Genomic DNA, 20,149 nt, shown 5'->3' on the forward strand with positions numbered 1-20,149 from the left:
CTTTTTTTATGCTGTTTCTTCTTCTCAAGTTCGGAATAAAAGTGGAAATACACCAAGTTTTCTGTTTCAAAGCCCCATTTAAAGCTGCTGCAGTTCTATAAATGTCAAGGTTTTGGTCAATGTGCAAAACGGTGTCAGAAGGACTCGAAATGCAGCAAGTGTGCCAATGAGCATAGGTACTCCAAGTGCACCTCAGATATGCTCAAATACGCCAGCTGCAGAACCAACCATGCAAGTAGCAGCTTTCGGTGCCCGAACCTGAAAAAAGCACCTCGTGCTACAACTCCAGAAGAAGCTGCACCAAAGACCTCAAATCATAAACCGGTTTGACAAATGGTGAAATACGTGTATTCTGTCAAAACATAAACAGTGCTAGAGAAAAATTAGACATACTTCAAATAGCTTATGGGGCTTTTGATATGGTTTGTGTTAATGAGCATCTGCTTAATGACGATAATAGTACAAGACTGGTTACTTCTTTTGATCATCAGTTTTTTATCTGCCCAGGTAAAAGTACTGGGAGTTGACCCTCGGAGGGCTTAATGATAGCTGTTAGAAATAAGTATAAATGAAATCTGTTTGAGTCTAGTGATTTATGTCTTGTGGTAGAATGTGGTGGTTTAATTGCTGTTTGTGTTTATATGTCTACAAATTATAGAAATGACCGATCGAGTCAGAAGTTAGCGTCTGCTTGCTCGTCATTGTCAAAACTACTTGAAAGAGCAGCTCTTACCCGTAAAGCTTTTGCAAAATTTCTAATGTCTACAGGAATATAGATCATTTTCCTGTGTATATAACAGTGGTAGCACTTCTAAGTTCGATTTTGTGTTTACTGATATGGGGGATCTCCAGCGGCAGATAGTTAAAGTTTCTGACGACTTTCTTTTAAGTTACCATTCACATCTTGAGTTTCATCTACAACTGGGTTCTTTTGAGACGTGTGCTCCTTTTAGACCCAAGTAGTTCACTAAACAGAACTGGAGTCGTGTTGATATATGACTGGCTTTTCGATTTGAACTATTATTTGCTAGAACTGGTACATAGTATGAAAACGGCTGCATGCGTTGCAGCTCCGTCGGAAACAATAAAGCTGAATACCCGTAAGAGAGGCTGGTCAGATTTTCCTGGTTTTAAGGTTGAAAAGTCTCGTCATGTGTTCTGGAAACAAATTTGGGTTGATTGTGAAAGACCATGATCAGGATGGGTTTTCAAAATTATGAAGTTGAGTAAATACCAATATCAGAAGAAGATGAAATCTTGGAAAAGAACTTGGGTTAAAGAGCTATAGCGGGAAACGGAAAATAATCCTCATCAGCTACGGCGAGAAGTGTCTAAACTTATCTGTTCTTCCTCGTTCTCGCCCAATACCATTGAAATAAATAGATGGTTTGAACATTTTTTTAAAATTTTTGCGGCTGATCCTCCATCATTAGAAAGTAATTTCCGGGACATTCTGATGCAGCATTTTGATGAAATAAACCGATACAGTAACTGGCTTACTATTACCCCGTCGTGTGTTGAATATTTTGTTCGTCCTCTTCCTTGAAAATTGCCTGGGGCAGATGGTATTCAGCTGGAACATCTGAAGTATGGTACCCGTAGACTGTTTAGTCACATAGCTTTATTGTTTCAAGCAGTAGTATTGCAAAAGTCTGTCCCACAAGGTTTATTTTAAGGGGTCGTTACTTGTATACATAAGAAGGGGAAAGATCCTAAAGATTGTTCTTCGAATAGGCCCATCACTATTTCTTCAGTTCTAGCAAAGTTACTGGAGAAGATACTGTGCACTATAGTGACAGTGCGAACAGATGTGGGTGACCATCAGTTCGGTTTCTGATCCGGCCTCGGTGTTCAGAATGCACATGCGATTTTTATCTCAATTGTTGAAAAGTTTAAAAAGCGAAAAACTCCGTCATTTGTCTGCGCAATAGACATATCTAAGGCGTTTGATTCTGTCCTACATTCACAAGCAGTCCTGTCACTGCTAAGGGCAGGAGTTGATCCCTTTGTTTGTAAATGTCTGTGGCAATGGTATTGAAAATCTCAAGTAAGAATTCGGTCTGCAGGACAGCTTTCTGGACCTATAGCGATACGTAGAGATGTTAAACAAGGCTCAGTAATCAGCCCTATGATATTTAACTATGCATTGCGTTCTGTGACAAAATCGATAGAATAATTTTTGATAGGAGATGGAATTGATGCTATTAATGCCATTTCGTCTGCACTCGGAGATATTGAGCTAACAATAGAGCCGTCGAAGACTGAATTCGTCGTTTTTAATGACGAAACACTGCCAAATCTTGTTATTGATGTTTGCGGGAAGACAGTTGTCCTAAAGGATACCTTTGAGTATCTCGGACACCGATATGGGAATTCTATCAAAGCTACTAAAGATCTAGTTATTGTGGCACTTAAAGAAAAAACTGCGGAAAACTTATGGTATCTTAGCACGTACTAAAGACCAATTTGACAAAATCCCGCTCAGTCGACTCTGTAACGCCATTTTCGTGCCACATGTCCCTTTTAACCCGTTTATGGAATTGCTTTAGTAAAACCAAACTTAAAAATTCAAATTTTTTTCGGTATTGCAAATAATATGGTATTGCCATATGGGAATTATTGGGAATTCCCGTATGGTCCAGACACTCTTATGTCTCTCAGAGATACCATATTTTTGAGATAAGTAAGAAATTGGATGAGTTGTCTACCCGTTTCAAAAGCCGATATAGAATAATGCACAACTTTCCATTTGGCTAGTCTTGTGCAGTAGAATCGTGATTTTGATTTCGTTTGTTTCTCTCTCTTCCATAGTTATCGCTGTTTAATTTTGTTTTATAGTGTCGTGTGATTTTTTTGTTCTTTTTCTTTCGTTTTATAAATACTCCGAGCATTTATACTGCATTTGTATAAAGGGTTGAAATTATATTATTATTATTATTAAAAAAATCTTTGCTGGGCCATTAAGGCTGAGAGAAAGGGGGTCATTCCAGATAGTATGTATAATAAGACCTATATCACACTATTATATCATAGGCAGCGCGGTAGCGCTGCCTAATTAAAGAACGATGTGGGCACAATGTGTTTTTTTTCCATACCCGGGCACTTTGTGTGGAAGGAGTTGTCGTAGAAAGTTCGAAAAGGTCTCATTTGATTGGAAATTGGAGTGGCTAGTGCCCTTTTTAATAGTCGAAAGTGATTGGAGGGCAACTAACCCCCCCCCCCTACGCCCATTTTTCCCCCAAACCCATCAAATCAAAATTTTGAGATAGCCATTTTGTTCAGCATAGTTGACTTCCAGTGAGAAAATATATTTTTGAGGAGGACACTCCCCCACAACCCTCAGGGTAAGGGTTATAGGTTATGTCCTGGGGGCATATATGGTTTTCATAGAAGGCGTTGTCGTAGAAACTTCAAAACAGGCTCACTCGATTGGAAATTCAAAGGGCTAGTACCCTTATTAATAGTCGAAAGGGATTGGAAGGCAACTAGCCCCCCCCCCCCTAAACGCCCACCTTTTCCCCAGACACATCCAATCAAAATTTTGAGATAGCAATTTTGTTCAGTTTACTTGATTTCCAGATAGAAAATATGTTTTTGAGAAGGACACTCCCCCACAACCCTCAGGGTAAGGGTTTTAAGTTATACCTTGAGGGCATATAAGTCGTAGAAACTTAAAATAGGCTCATTCGATTGGAAATTCGAAGAGCTATTACCCTTTTTAAAAGTCAAAAATGATTGGAGGGCAACAAGCCCCCCCGCCGCCCATCATTTCCCCAAGCACATCCAATCAAAATTTTGAGATAACCATTTTGTTCAGTGTAGTTGATTTCCAGATAGAAAATATGTTTTTGAGGAGGACACTCCCCCACAGCCCTTTGGACAAGGATTTTAAGTTATGCCCTGGGGGCATATAAGGTTTTTAAAGAAGGTGTTGTCGCAGAAGCTTCAAAAAAAGCTCATTCGATTGGAAATTCAGTAGAAGTGGGGGTGCTACTCCGGAACGAACTCCTTATATGGGCATAGAATACGGAACGAACTCCTTATATGGGCAAAGAGTCATTAGGGAGAACACGTGGTAATGTCAGTCCCGTACGTACACCAAATATGGGCACAGAGTCATTAGGGAGAACACGTGGTTAATGGGGTCAATGACCTAAATTGATTGCGTAATCAAAGTGTGTCAACAACAACAACCTTGACATTCGCTGAGAGCGTGCCAAAAACAACAACAACAGCATCGACCTTGACATTCGCTGAGAGCGTGCACTTACAACAACAACAACATCGACCTTGGAACACCTGTGCTGTCGACCTCAATTCACCTATCGTGAATCAATAATTCCCCTTAGAAACAACAAATTAATTCCCCTTTTATGACAGATCAATCAATCACTGACATCATCAGTCAGACTTTAAAAATTTTCGCCTAGAAACGATTCTCCAGGAATAGATCCAAGTCATTAATGTCATTGCCTCGGAAACAACTCTTTTGGTCGAACTCCAAAGGATATTAATAACAAAAGGCCATGGAAACAATTCTCCAAGAAACATCTTAGCGATGAATTGTTTTAGCGCGGGAATCAGGTTTCTTATTAATTTGAAATGCATTAGCGCAGAGATGCCAAAAACAAAAGGAACACGCTGAAATTACGGTTTGGGATTATTTGGGCGAAACTGTTTTAGACAGGTTATGGAACTATTTCGGCGAAACGGTTAGAGACATTTTAAAAGATGATTTTTGAAGAGATTTTAGAAGAGAATTTAATGGTGAAACTCTGTGGTCGTTATAATACACAAGTTTCATTTGAACAGTGTTGTGAGGTCCTCTAACCCAACCCCAAAGAGTCCTCATACCCCCCCCCAACCCCCAAGGAAGCCCCACGGTCCGCAAAGGCCCCCCAAGCTCCCAAAGGGCCACCGGCGCCCCCAAAGGCCAACCCAGACCCCCAAAGGCCATCCCCGGGCCCCCCAAAGGCCCATCGAGCTCCCAAAGTACCAACGGGGTCCCACAGGCCCTTCACCAGTCCCCAAATGTCCCCCAGGCCCCTAACTGCCCCCCGGACCCCCAAAGGCCCTCCATGTGCCCCAAAGGCCCTCCCTGTGCCCCAAAGGCCCTCCCCCGGCCCCCAAAGGTCCCACGGACCAGAGAAGCGCCACCAGGATGCGCCGTGGGCCAGAAAAGCACCTCAGGATGTGCCGCAGGGATGCGCCACGGGTCAGGAACGCACTGCGGGGGATGCACCACAGAGAGGCACCGCTGGAACGCGCCGCAGGAGGCGCCGCAGGGATGCGCCGCAAAAAAAGTACACTCAAAAGTAAAAATTTCGACATGGTATCCCCCCCCCGCCCGCCTCTGACCCCCAACGGCCCTACCCTGGGCCCCTAAGGTCCACCCGAGCTCCCAAAGAACCACCGACCCTCAAGGGGCCCAAATACCCACAAACGCACTCCCCGAGCACCCGGCGGTCGTTGAGGGGGGGTGTCTGAAACCTATGATTTGGGATGTGTAGTTTGCTACTTCAGGCTTTTTTGAGCTAAGGTTTCATAGTATTTCATAGGTGAATGTTGTCTGAAACCAATAGTTTGGGATGAGTAGTTTGCTTTTTCAGGCTTTTATGAGCTAGGTTTCTTAGCCTTTCGTTGGTGTGTGTTGACTGAAACTTATGATTTGGGATATTTAGTTTGCTATTTTTGACTGTTCTGAGTTGGATTTCTTAGTCTTTCATAGGTGTGTGGTGTATGAAACCTATGATTTGGGATGTGTAGTTTACTATTTTTGACTTTTCTGAGCTGGATTTCTTAGCCATTCATAGGTATGCGTTGTCAGAAAATTATGATTTGGGATGTATAGTTTGCTATTTCAGGCTTTTCTGAGCTAAGGTTTTCTAGTATTTCGTAGGTGAATGTTGTCTGAAACCAATAGTTTGGGATGAGTAGTTTGCTATTTTTGACTTTTTCTGAGCTAGGTTTCTTAGTCTTTCGTTGGTGTGTGTTGACTGAAACCGATGATTTGGGATATGTAGTTTGCTATTTTTGACTTTTCTGAGCTGGATTTCTTAGTCTTTCATAGGTGTGTGTTGTCTGAAACATATGATTTGGGATGGGTTGATTGCTACTTTTTACTTTTATGAACTGGATTTCTTAGCCTTTCATAGGTGGTTGTTGTCTGAAACCTATATTTTGGGATGACTAGGTTGGTATTTTTGACTTTTCTGAGCTAGGTTTCTTTGCCGTTCATAGGTGAGTGTTGTCTGAAACCTATGATTTGGGATATGTAATTTGCTATTTCCGACTTTTCATAACCGGATTTCTTAGTCTTTCGTAGGTGTGTGGTGTCTGAAACCTATGATTTGGGATGTGTGGGTTGCTATTTTTTTGACTTTTCTGAGCTGGATTTCTTAGCCATTCGTAGGTGTGTGTTGACTGAAACTTATGATTTGGGATGGTTAATTTGCTATTTTTGACTTTTCTGAGCTAGATTTCTTAGCCTATCATATGTGTGTCCTTTCAGAAAATTATCATTTGGGAGGTGTAGTTTGCTTTTTGGACTTTTCAGAGCTAGGATTCTTAGTCACTCATAGGTATTTGTTGTCTGAAACTTCGAGTGTGGGATGAGTAGTTGGCTATTTCAGACTTTTCTGAGCTAAGGTTTCTTAGTATTACGTAGGTGAATGCTGTCTGAAGCTTATGATTTGCGGTATGTAAATTACTATTTCGAGCTTTTCTGAGTTGGATTTCTTAGTCTTTCATAGGTGTATAGTGTCTGAAACCTATGATTTGGGATGTGTAGTTTGCTATTTTCGACCTTTCTGAGCTAGTTTTCTTAGAATTTCATAGGTTTGTTTTGTCAGAACAGTATGTTTTGGGATGTGTAGTTTGCTATTTCAGGCTTTTCTGAGCTAAGGTTTCCTAGTATTTCGTAGGTGATTGGTGTCTGAAAGCTATAGTTTGGGATGAGTAGTTTGCGATTTTGGACCTTTCTGAGATAGGTTTCTTATCCTTTTATGGGTGTGTGTTGTCTGAAACCTATGATTTGGGATGTGTAGTTTGCTATTTTTGGCTTTTCTGAGCTGGATTTCTTAGTCTTTCATAGGTGTGTGTTGTCCGAAACCTCTGATTTGGGGTAGGTGGATTGCTATTTTTGACTTTTCTGAGCTAGATTTCTTAGCCTTTCATAGGTGTTTGTTGTCTGAAACCTATAGTTTGGGATGACTAGTTTGCTATTTTTGACTTTTCTGAGCTAGGATTCTTAGTCCGTCATAGGTGTTTGTTGTCTGAAACCTATGATTTGGGATTTGTAATTTGCTATTTCAGACTTTTCATAACCTGATTTCTTAGTCCTTCGTAGGTGTGTGGTGTCTGAAACCTATGATTTGGGGGTGTGTGGGTTGATATTTTTTGACTTTTTTGAGCAGGATTTCATAGCCATTCGTAGGTGTGTGTTGACTGAAACCTATGATTTGGGATGGTTAATTTGATATTTTTGACTTTTCTGAGCTAGATTTCTTAGCCTTTTATAGATGTGTCCTTTCAGAAAATTATGATTTGGGAGGTATAGTTTGCTTTTTGGACTTTTCAGAGCTAGGATTCTTAGTCACTCATAGGTGTTTGTTGTCTGAAACTTCGAGTTTGGGGTGAGTAGTTGGCTATTTCAGACTTTTCTGAGCTAAGGTTTCTTAGTATTTCATAGGTGAATGCTGTCTGAAACTTATGATTTGGGATATAGTATTTTGTAGGTGAATGATGTCTGAAACTTATGATATGGGATATGTAAATTACTATTTCGGGCTTTTCTGAGTTGGATTTCTTAGTCTTTCATAGGTGTGTGATGTCTGAAACCTATGATTTTGGGTGTGTAGTTTGCTATTTTTAACTTTTCTGAGCTAGGTTTCTTAGCCTTTCATAGGTATGTGTTGTTAGAAAATTATGATTTGGGATGTGTAGTTTGCTATTTCAGGCTTTTCTGAGCTATGGTTTTCTAGTATTTCGTAGGTGAATGTTGTCTGAAACCAATAGTTTGGGATAAGTAGTTTGCTATTTTTGACTTTTCTGAGCTAGGTTTCTTAGTCTTTCGTTGGTGTGTGTTGACTGAAACCTATGATTTGGGATATTTAGTTTGCTATTTTTGACTTTTCTGAGCTGGATTTATTAGCCTTTCATAGGTGTGTGTTGACTGAAACCTATGATTGGGATGAGTGGTTTGCTATTTTTGTCTTTTCTGAGCTAGATTTCTTAGCCATTCGTAGGTGTGTGTTGACTGAAACTTATGATTTGGGATGGTTAATTTGCTATTTTTGACTTTTCTGAGCTAGATTTCTTAGCCTATCATATGTGTGTCCTTTCAGAAAATTATGATTTGGGAGGGGTAGTTTGCTTTTTGGACTTTTCAGAGCTAGGATTCTTAGTCACTCATAGGTGTTTATTGTCTGAAACTTCGAGTTTGGGATGAGTAGTTGGCTATTTCAGACTTTTCTGAGCTAAGGTTTCTTAGTATTACGTAGGTGAATGCTGTCTAAAACATATGATTTGGGATATGTAAATTACTATTTTGGGCTTTTCTTAGTTGGATTTCATAGTCTTTTCATAGGTGTATAGTTTCTGAAACCCATGATTTGGGGTGTATAGTTTGCTATTTTTGACTTTTCTGAGTTAGGTTTCTTAGCATTTCATAGGTATGTGTTGTCAGAACAATATGATTTGGGATGTGTAGTTTGCTATTTCAGGCCTTTCTGAGCTAAGGTTTTCTAGTATATCGTAGGTGAATGTTGTCTGAAACCAATAGTTTGGGATGAGAAGTTTGCTATTTTTGACTTTTCTGAGCTAGGTTTCTTAGTCTTTCGTTGGTGTGTGTTGACTGAAACCTATGATTTGGGATATGTAGTTTGCTATTTTTGACTTTTCTGAGTTGGATTTCTTAGTCTTTCGTTGGTGTGTGTTGTCTGAAACCTATGATTTGGGATGTGTGGATTGCTACTTTTGACTTTTCTGAGCTGGATTTCTTAGCCTTTCATAGGTGATTGTTGTCTGAAACCTATAGTTTGGGATGACTAGTTTGCTAGTTTTGACTTTTCTGAGCTAGATTCTTAGTCCATCATAGGTGTTTGTTGTCTGAAACCTATGATTTGGGATATGTAATTTGCTATTTCAGACTTTTCATAACCGGATTTCTTAGTCTTTCGTAGGTGTGTGATGTCTGAAACCTATGATTTGGGGGTGTGTGGGTTGATATTTTTTGACTTTTCTGAGCAGGATTTCATAGCCATTCGTAGGTGTGTGTTGACTGAAACCTATGATTTGGGATGGTTAATTTGCTATTTTCGACTTTTCGGAGCTAGGTTTCTTAGCCTTTCATAGGTATGTGTCCTTTCAGAAAATTATGATTTGGGAGGTATAGTTTGCTTTTTGGACTTTTCAGAGCTAGGATTCTTAGTCACTCATAGGTGTTTGTTGTCTGAAACTTCGAGTTTGGGATGAGTAGTTGGCTATTTCAGACTTTTCTGAGCTAAGGTTTCTTAGTATTCCGTAGGTGAATGCTGTCTGAAACTTATGATTTGGGATATAGTATTTCGTAGGTGAATGCTGTCTGAAACTTATGATATGGGATATGTAAATTACTATTTTGGGCTTTTCTGAGTTGGATTTCTTAGTCTTTCATAGGTGTGTGATGTCTGAAACCTATGATTTGGGATGTGTAGTTTGCTATTTTCGACTTTTCTGAGCTAGGTTTCTTAGCCTTTCATAGGTATGTGTTGTCAGAAAATTATGATTTGGGATGTATAGTTTGCTATTTAATGCTTGGCTTCTAATTTTTGTTATAGAATTTCGTTTGTGTCTTTTTTATGTACCAATTTGTTTGGGTTGTTTTTTGTTGTATTTTCGTATTTTGTGAGCTTGTTTTATTATTCTTTTGTTGGTGTGTGTTGAGTGAAACAGATGATTTGGGATATATAGTTTGCTATTTTTGACTTTTCTGAGCTGGACTTATTAGCCTTTCATAGGTGTGTGTTGACTGAAACCTATGATTGGGATGAGTGGTTTGCTATTTTTGTCTTTTCTGAGCTAGATTTCTTAGCCGTTCATACGTGTGTGTTGTCTGAAACTTATGATTTGGGATGTGTAGTTTGCTATTTGAACTTTTCAGAGCTATGATTCTTAGTCCGTCATAGGCGTTTGTTGTCTGAAACTTCTAGTTTGGGATGAGTAGTTTTACTATTTCAGGCTTTTCTGAGCTAAGGTTTCTTAGTCTTTCATAGGTGAATGTTGTCTGAAACCTTTGATTTTGGATATGTAAATTACTATTTCGGGCTTCTCTCAGGGGGATTTCTTAGTCTTTCATAGGTGTGTGTTGTCTGAAACCTATGATTTGGGGTGTGTGGATTGCTAATTTTGTAATTTCAGATCATAAATTATTAGACTTTAATAGGTGTTTGTTGTCTGAAACCTCTTTTTTGGGATGTCTTTTTTGATTTTTTTGACTTTTCTGAGATAGGTTTCTTAGACTTTCATAGGTGATTGTTGTCTGAAACCTATTATTTGCGATATGTAAATTACTATTTCGGGCTTTTCTAAGCTAGATTTCTTAGTCTTTCGTTGGTGTGTGTTGTCTGAAACCTATGATTTGTGATGGATGGATTGCTACTTTTGACTTTTCTGAGCTGGATTTCTTAGCCTTTCATAGGTGTTTGTTGTCTGAAACCTATAGTTTGGGATGACTAGTTTGCTATTTTTGACTTTTCTGAGCTAGGTTTCTTAGCCTTTCATAGGTGTGTCCTGTCAGAAAATTATGATTTGGGATATGTAAATTAATATTTAGTGCTTTTATGAGTTGTATTTCTTAGTCTTTCATAGGTATGTGTTGTCTGAAAACTATGATTTGGGATGTGTGTGTTGCTATTTTTTTACTTTTCCGAGCTGGATTTCTTAGCCGTTCATAGGTGAGTGCTGACTGAAAATTATGATTTGGGATGGTTAATTTGCTATTTCCGGCTTTTATTAGCTAGATTTCATAGCCTTTCATAGGTGTATGTTGTCAGAAAATTATGATTTGGGATGTGTAGTTTGCTATTTGAACTTTTCAGAGCTAGGATTCTTAGTCCATCATAGGTGTTTGTTGTCTGAAACCAATAGTTTGGGATGACTAGTTTGCTATTTCAGATTTTTCTGAGCTAGATTTCTTAGCCACTCATAGGAGTGTGTTGTCTGAAACTTATGATTTGGGATATGTAAATTACGTTTTCGGAATTTTCTGAGTTGGACACTTCTAAATTTTTCCACACACGAAAAATGACACACACACACGTCAAGACTTACACACACAAAAGCTTAGACACACACAAACTGACACACACACACACACAAAAACTGACACCCACACGGAAAAACTTACAACCACACGCAAAAATTTACATGCAAAAAAAAACTTACATTTAAACAATAACTTACACAAACACAAAAACTTACACACACTCACAAAAACTTACACACACACACACACAAAACTTACACACACACACACAAAACTTACAAACACACACACAAAAAATTACGCACACACACGAAATATTACGCACACACACACACACACACACATACACAAAAAACAAAGACATAAGCACACGAAAACTAAATAGCACATAAAAACAAACCAGCACACACAAACTTACACACACGCACAAAATCTTACACGCACGCATTTCCATGGATGCTCTTAGAATCTTGAGCTTCTCCAAGAAGAGCATCGGCACATTGCTTTGAGTTTTAACACTTATAAAATAGTTATTCTGCCATTTAACTATAAAGGAAATAGAAGTTCCATAAGTCTATCTGGCTATGAAGTTCCTTTTGGTTGTAGCCTTCCTTACCTGGGTATGCCTATTGGAGCAAATATAAAATAAACCAAACCAGGCACTGAAAAATTATGCTTGTAAGATTCGGGCTGCGTATGCATCCCTGGCTTCAAACAGTTCATGTCTGAGTAGAGTTCACCGTTCTGAGTTATATAATAGTCAACAGTTCCTCACCTACATGCTCTTCCTCATGTTTGGTCTTTTTTTAACTTTGGTAAGAGAAAGTAAGTTCATCGCCTTTAGTTTAAATTTGCAAAGTGTTTGATGGAAATGCAAACAGGGACCAAGTAACTTATCTGCAGAGAAAGTATCAATTGGTATAGCTAGCATTATTGTATTAATTGGTATAGATGAAAGTATCAATTGGTATAGATGGACCAAGTAACTTATCTGCAGAGAAAGTATCAATTGGTATAGCTAGCTAGCATTATTGAGAAGTGTATTTGTCAGGTTTCTACTGAATGTGTGGAGTTTTCCCATCTTTGGTCATTTCTCTTTGTCCTGTGTTCGTAGTTTGTTTTTCTTTCTGTTGTTTGTTTTTTATTTTTCTTGATTTTTACTCTGTCTACTCCCGCCGTTTACCCATGCCCCAGCCATTGAAACATTTGCCTCTCAATTACTTGGACTATCTGTCTTGGCTTTTCTCTGTCTACAATTAACCATGTCTTGATGCAACCTACCGTACTGCAAAATACTTGATAACTTCACTTCAAAATCAACAGACTGGGTCGCGGCCTCGGCCTCGACCGAGTCCGTGGGATGGGGTTTGCCTTTTACTAGGCTGCAGCTACTGCTTCAACCATGATTTAGAGTTTGTTCTTTACAATAATTACTTTTTTCTTTTTTCCCTTTTATCACCTATTTCATTACGTTGTTATATACTGACGGTTCTGAAGTTATAATTGTGATAGGTTTTACTTTTGACGTCATATATGGTTATAAACTACGGTTATGATATCGTTCGTCAACTTGTATAACGACAATATTGTTTTTTGAACAATGGATTACTTTTTTAAAGCGTTTTTTGTTAATTACAAAAGGCTTTAGATAGAGCAATTTACTTTAAAATGGACCCTTAAAAAGCCCTTTTTGATAACTATTTAGGGAACTATAGCGTTGCCTCTGATCTATATTCAGAGAAAATATAAATAAACGTCTAGTTAGATTCTGAAAATGCCTTACTTCTACCTTTTCATTAAATGGTGCCCGTTCTTAATCGTAAGTTCCCTATTTTTTGAATCAACAAGTTTTCTTCCTTGTGTCTTATGCTTGTTCTGCTTGGTATAATTTTGGAAATTTTATTTTTTCTTTATACTTTGTAGCAAGTTACTAATTGGTGACGTTTCATGCTTTGCCAGGATATATAGCTGTTTCAGTTACATAGCATCATATTCCCATGACCGAATGTTGTTAAAACCCTAAAAACATTGTTGCATTTTATATAAAACTATTCCTACGTGCTTTGGTAATTAATTAAACATAATATTAAAAATGAATTCCTTTTTCGGCTAAAAACTCTATCTTCGTATGAACGATGATGTATCTCCATTGCAAAAAAAGATGGCAGATTTGGGTGACTCTACTCCCTGATCCTCTGGGTTCCTTCTTTTATATATGCTTTGTCAATTAATCTTCATAGTATTATATTATCGTGTCAAAAGACAAGTGTTTCCGATTGAGTTTATGTCCAAAATTACATTTTAATTTGATATTGAAGTTACTATCGGCTAGAGAGCCGCCACAAGCACACTTGGGCTTGTAAAGCCGAAATCCAAGAAATGGATCTCAGAAAAAAACACTCAAGCTCTCTGCCGAGAAGAAATGGGTTACCAACAAGAAGTCCCCCATATACAAATTGCAGCGACAAGAATGTCACTAACAACCTAACTTAACCTAATCTAACCTAACCTAATCATACACCTAACTTTTTGCCTTTCTCTCACCTAACCTAAGCTAACCTAAGTGAAGCGTACGTGGGCTAACATAATATAACTTAAACTAAACTAACTGAATCTAGCCTAACCTAACCATCCTCAACGGAAAAGGTTAGGTTAACTTATCATGTTCGCTCAATATAAGTTAACCTAACCTAACTTAACCAGTGACTGTCCATCAGTCAGACGGGTAGGCTGCGACCACACGATTGAGCTCGTTAAGGTTAGTCGGTTTAACTGGTGGTCTAAAACCCTAATTCTGAGAGAGTTAATGTCCACTAGTCAGGCTGGTGGAATCAGACCCCACAATTGATTTAGCTGATATTCACAATTCGTCTTTGCGGGCTAAGACTCCAATTTTCCAACTTTTTTAGTTCCTGACAGAAATTAAGAAAGAACATCTAAAAAACAAGAGACTTTAGCAGCGGTTATGCAAAGCACCACCACACACAACTGATATATTCAAACGCTTTCATCTCCCAAGAGTAATTAAGAAATAAAAATTAACACTTATTAGAACGCCCCAGTGATTATGTCAGTGTGTACGTGGTTGTGTGTGTGTGTACTAGTTGGCGTGTGTGTGTGTCTATGTTCGTGTGTGTGTGTGTAAGTGTTCGTGTTTGTGTTCGTCTGCGTTCGTGCGTGTGTGTAAGTTTTTGTGAGTGTGCGTTGTTATGTGCATGTAAGTGTTTTTGTACATGTTATTTTTTGTGTGGGTGTAATTTTTTTGGTTTTGTTGTAAGTTTTTGTGTGTGTGTGTGTAAGCTTTTGTGTGTCTAAGATTTTGTGTGTTTAAATTTTTCGTGTGTGTGTGTAAGTTTTAGTGTGTGTGGGTGTGTTTATTGTTGTTTTTGCATTTATTTGTTCGTGTTCTTGTGTAAGTTTTTTTTTGATTGTTTTTGTTTATTTTTGATTTTGTGTTTGTGTGTGTGTGTGTGTGTAATTGTTTTTGGGTGTTTAAGTTTTTGTGTGTGTGTATGTTTGTGTGTGTTGTTTTATTTTTTTGTGTGTGTGTGTAATTTTGATTGTGCTTGTAATTTTTTGAGAGCATTTTAGTTTTGCGTTTTTGTGTTTTTTTTTGTGTTTGTGTGTTTGTAAGTTTTTGTGTGTCTAACCTTTTGTGCGTGTATGTTATTTTTTGTGTGTGTGTTTGTATGTTTTTGTTTTTTTTTGTGTGTGTGTGTAAGTTTTTGTGTGTGTGTGTGTGTGTAATTTTGTGTGTGTGTGTGTGTGTGTGTAATTTTGTTTGATTTTTTTTTTTTTCGAGTGTGTGTAATTTATCTTGTGTGTGTGTGTTAGTTTGTGTGTTTGTGTGTGCGTGTGTTTTTAAGTGTTATTGCGTGTGTGCGTGTGTTTTTTGTTTGTTTCTTTTTTTAGTTTTTTTTTGTGTGTGTGTGTGTGTGTGTGTGTGTGTGTGTGTATTTGTTTGTGTGTGTATTTGTTGGCGTTTTTGTGTTTTTTTTAGCTTTTTTTTTTGTGTGTTTTTGTTTTGTGTGTGTGTGTGTGTGTGTGTAATTTTTTTTATGAATGTTAGTCTTAGTGTGAATTTAAGTTTTCGTGTGCATGTGTAAGTTTGTGTGAGTGAGTGTGTTTTTGTGTGTTTAAGTTTTTTTGTGTGAGAAAGTTTTGGCATGTGTGTGTAAGTTTTCGTGTGTGTGTGTGTGTGTGTGTGTGAGTTTTGTGTTTTTTTGTGTGTTTGTGTGTGTGTTTATTTTTTTGTGTGCATGTAATTTTTTGTGTGGATGTAAGTTTTCGTGTGATTGTGTTAGTTTTTGTGTGTGTGTGTGTGTATGTTTTTGTGTGTGTAATTTTTTGCGTGTGTTTTTTATTTTTATTTTGTGTGTGTTTTTGTTTTCTTGTGTGTGTGTGTAAGTTTTTGTGTGTGTGTGTGTGTAAGTTTTTGTGTGTGTGTGTAAGTTTTTGTGTGTGTGTAAGTTTTTGCATGTGTGTGTAAGTTATCGTGTGTGTGTGTAATTTTTCATGTGTGTGTGTGTAATATTTTGTGTGTGTGCGTGTTTAAGTTGTCGTGTGTTTTTTTTTTATTTAGTGCGTGCGTTTTTTTTTTTGTGTGTGATTTTAAGTTTTGTGCGTTTTTGTTTTTTTTTGTGTTCAGTCTTTTTATATTTTGAATGTAATTTTTCGTTTGATTTTTTATGTTTTTTTTATGTATGTTTTTGTGTGTGTGTATTTGTGCATTAGTTTTAGTGTGTGTGTGTAAGTTTTTGTGTGTGTGTGTGTGTAAGTTTTTGTGCGAGTTTTTAAGTTTTAGTGTGTGTGTAAGTTTTTGTGTACATGTAAGTTTTTGTGTGCATGTAAGTTTTTGCGTGTGGGTGTAAGTTTTTGCGTGCGGGTGTAAGTTTTTGTGTGTGTGTGTGTGTAAGTTTTTGTGTGTCTAAGCTTTTGTGTGTGTAAGTTTTGACTTGTGTGTGTGTAAGATTTTGTGTGTGGAAAAATTTAGAAGTGTCCAACTCAGAAAAGCCCGAAAACGTAATTTACATATCCCAAATCCTAATTTTCAGACAACACACTCCTATGAGTGGCTAAGAAATCTAGCTCAGAAGAGCCTGAAATAGCAAACTACTCATTACAAACTATTGATTTCAGACAACAAACACGTGTGATGGACCAAGAATCCTAGCTCTGAAAAGTTCAAAAAGCAAACTACACATCCCAAATCATAATTTTCTGACAACACACACCAACGAATGCCTATGAAATCTAGCTTAGAAAAGCCGGAAATCGCAAATTAACCATCCCAAATCATAGGTTTCAGACAGCACTTACCTATGATCGGCTAAGAAATCCAGCTCATAAAAGTAAAAAAATAACAACCCACACATTCCAAATCATAGGTTCCAGACACCACCTAACTATGAAAGACTAAGAAATCTAACTCATAAAAGCCCGAAATAGTAATTTACATATCCCAAATCATAATTTTCTGAAAGGACACACCTATGAACGGCTAAGAAATATAGCTCAGAAAAGTCAAAAATAGCAAACTAGTCATCCCAAACTATAGGTTTTAGACAACAAACACCTATGAAAGTATAAGAAATTCAGCTCAAAACAGTCAAAAGTATCAATCCACCCATCACTAGTAATAGATTTCAGACAACACACAACAAAGAAAGACTAAGATATCTATCTTAGAAAAGACAAAAGAAGTAATTTAAATACCCCAAATCATATGTTTCAGACATCACTCACCTATGAACGGCTAAGAAACCTAGCTCAGAAAAGTCAAAAATAGCAAACTAGTCATCCCAAACTATAGGTTTCAGACAACCAACACCTATGAAAGGCTAAGAAATTCGGCTCAGAAAAGTCAAAAGTAGCAATCCACCCATCCCAAATCATAGGTTTCAGACAACACACACCTATGAAAGACTAAGAAATCCCACTCAGAAAAGCCCGAAATAGTAATTTACATATCCCAAATCATAGGTTTCAGACATCATTCACCTATGAAAGACTAAGAAACCTTAGCTCAGAAAAGCCTGAAATATCGAAACTACTCATCCCAAACTAGAAGTTTCAGACAACAAACGCCTATGACAGACTAAGAATCATAGCTCTGAAAAGTTCAAATAGCAAACTACACATCCCAAATCATAAGTTTCAGACAACACACACCTATGAACGGCTAAGAAATCTAGCTCAGAAAAGACAAAAATAGCAAACCACTCATCCCAATCTTAGGTTTCAGTCAACACACACCTATGAAAGGCAAATAAATGCAGTTCAGAAAAGTCAAATATAGCAAACTACATATCCCAAATCATAGGTTTCACTCTACACACCCCAATAACAGACTAAGAAACCTAGCTCAGAAAGGTCAAAAATAACAAAGTACTCATCCCAAACTACAGGTTTCAGACAACATTCACCCACAAAATCCTAGGAAACATTAGCTCAGAAAAGCCTGAAATAGTAAACTAAACTTCCCAAATCATAAGGTTCAGACAACACACACCTATGAACGGCTATGAAACCCAGCTCAGAAAAGTCAAAAATAGCAAACTACACATCCCAAATCATAGTTTTCTGAAAGGACACACATATGATAGGCTAAGAAATCTAGCTCAGAAAAGTCAAAAATAGCAAATTAACCACCCCAAATCATAGGTTTCAGTCAACACACACCTAAGAATGGCTATGAAATCCTCCTCAGAAAATTAAAAAAATAGCAACTCACACACCCCCGAATCAGAGGTTTCAGGCATCACACACCTACAAAAGACTAAGAAATCCGGTTATGAAAAGTCATAAATAGCAATTTACATATTCCAAATCATAGGTTTCAGACAACACTCACCTACGAACGTCTAAGAAAACTATCTCAGAAAAGTAAAAAATAACAAACTAGTCATCCCAAACTATAGTTTTATGACAACAAACAGCTATGAAAGGCTAAGAAATCCAGCTCAGAAAAGTCAAAAGTAGCAATCCACCCATCCCAAATCATAGGTTTCAGACAACACACACCTATGAAAAGACTAAGAAATCCATCTCAGAAAAGACAAAAATAGCAAACTACACATCTCAAATCAAAGGTTTCAGACAACACACATCAACAAAAGACTAAGCAACATAGCTCAGAAAAGTCAAAAATAGCAAAATACTCATCACAAACAATAGGTTTAAGACAACAATCACCTAAGAAATACTAGGCAAAATAAGCACAGAAAAGCAAGAAAAAGAAAACTACACATCCCAAATCATACTGTTCTGACAACACATACCTATGAAAGGCTAAGAAACCTAGCTCAGAAAAGTCGAAAATAGCAAACTACACATCCCAAATCTTAGGTTTCAGACACTACACACCTATGAAAGACTAAGAAATCCAACTCAGAAAAAACCGAAATAGTAATTTACATATCCCAAATCATAAGTTTCAGACAGCATTCACCTACGAAATACTAAGAAACCTTAGCTCAGAAAAGTCTGAAATATACAACTATTCATCCCAAACCCGAAGTTTCAGACAACAAACACATATGAGTGACTAAGAATACTAGCTCTGAAAAGTCCAAACAGCAAACTACACCTCCCAAATCATAATTTTCTGAAAGGACACACATATGATAGGCTAAGAAATCTAGCTCAGAAAAGTCAAAAATAGCAAATTAACAACCCCAAATCAGAGGTTTCAGTCAACACACACCTACGAAAGGCTAAGAAATCCAGCTCAGACAAGTTAATGAAATAGCAACCCACACATCCCAAATCATAGGTTTCAGACACCACACACCTACGAAAGACTAAGAAATCCGGTTATGAAAAGGCGGAAATAGCAAATTACATATCCCAAATCATAGGTTTCAGACAAGAGTCACCTATGAACGGCTAAGAAACCTAGCTCAGAAAAGTCAAAAATAGCAAACTAGTCACCCCAAACTATAGGTTTCAGACACCAAACACCTATGAAAGACTAAGAAATCCAGCTTAGAAAAGTCAAAAATAGCAAACTACATATCCCAAATCATCGGTTTCAGTCAACACACACCAACGAAAGACTAAGAAACCTAGCTCAGAAAAGTCAAAAATAGCAAACTACTCATACCAAACTAATGTTATCAGAAAACTTTCACATACTAAAGAATAGATAAACTGATCACATACTATACATAACTATATAAATATAAATCCAATAACATAATGTTCATACATCTAATTAATAATAAATTATACTAAAAAAATATAATAAAAGTATAAAGTATCAATCTACAAATCCAAAATAATCGGTTTCAGACACCACACAACTATGAAAGACTAAGAAATCCACCTCAGAAAAGTCAAAAATAGCAAACTAAATATCCCAAATCATATGTTTCAGTCAACACACACCAACGAAAGGCTAAGAAACCTAGCTCATAAAAGCCTGAAATAGCAAACTACTCCTCCCAAACTATTGGTTTCAGACAGCATTCACCTATGAAATTCTAGGAAACTTTAGCTCAGAAAAGCCTGACGTAGCAAACTACACATCCCACCTCAGAGGGTACTCGACCACCACATCAATGAAAGACGAGGTCGTGGGTAGCATCTGTGAGGGCCGGGGTTTGCCGGGAGGGCCGTGCGTCAGGTGGGAGCGCGGGGGAACCTTTGGAGACTTGGGTAGGGCCGTTGGGGTCTGAGGAGGGCGGGTGGGTGATCAACGTTCGAAATTTTTACTGTTTAGTTGACTTTTTTTGCGACGCATCCCTGCGGCGCATCCTGCGGCGCTTTCCTGCGGTGCCTCCCTGCGGCGCTTTCCGGACCCGTGGCGCCTCCCTGCGGCACATCCTGCGGCGCTTTCCTGGCCCACGGCGCATCCTGGTGGCGCGTCTCTGGTCCGGGGGACCGTTGAGGACCGGGGGAGGG

General features: G+C 38.0%; 2 protein-coding genes across 2 annotated transcripts in view; one reads left to right on the forward strand and one right to left on the reverse strand.

Moving 5' to 3' along the window:
* The window catches only part of LOC148948630 (protein unc-13 homolog A-like), a 143,658-nt gene extending 131,690 nt beyond the window's left edge, over positions 1 to 11,968 (reverse strand). Inside the window, exon 1 of the mRNA XM_089094982.1 lies at positions 11,862 to 11,968. Within this exon, the coding sequence (XP_088951108.1) occupies positions 11,862 to 11,968 (107 nt within the window). The remainder of the gene's footprint in view (positions 1 to 11,861) is intronic.
* Positions 11,969 to 12,218: 250 nt separating this feature from the next.
* LOC148948631 (protein unc-13 homolog B-like) overlaps positions 12,219 to 20,149 on the forward strand; it is a 72,902-nt gene continuing 64,971 nt past the window's right edge. The window contains exon 1 of the mRNA XM_089094983.1: positions 12,219 to 12,227. Within this exon, the coding sequence (XP_088951109.1) occupies positions 12,219 to 12,227 (9 nt within the window). The remainder of the gene's footprint in view (positions 12,228 to 20,149) is intronic.

This window comes from Artemia sp. Qi Xiang Cuo, chromosome 9 (assembly GCF_049724085.1).
Source record: "Artemia sp. Qi Xiang Cuo chromosome 9, ASM4972408v1, whole genome shotgun sequence".
Taxonomy (NCBI): Eukaryota; Metazoa; Arthropoda; class Branchiopoda; order Anostraca; family Artemiidae; genus Artemia; species Artemia sp. Qi Xiang Cuo.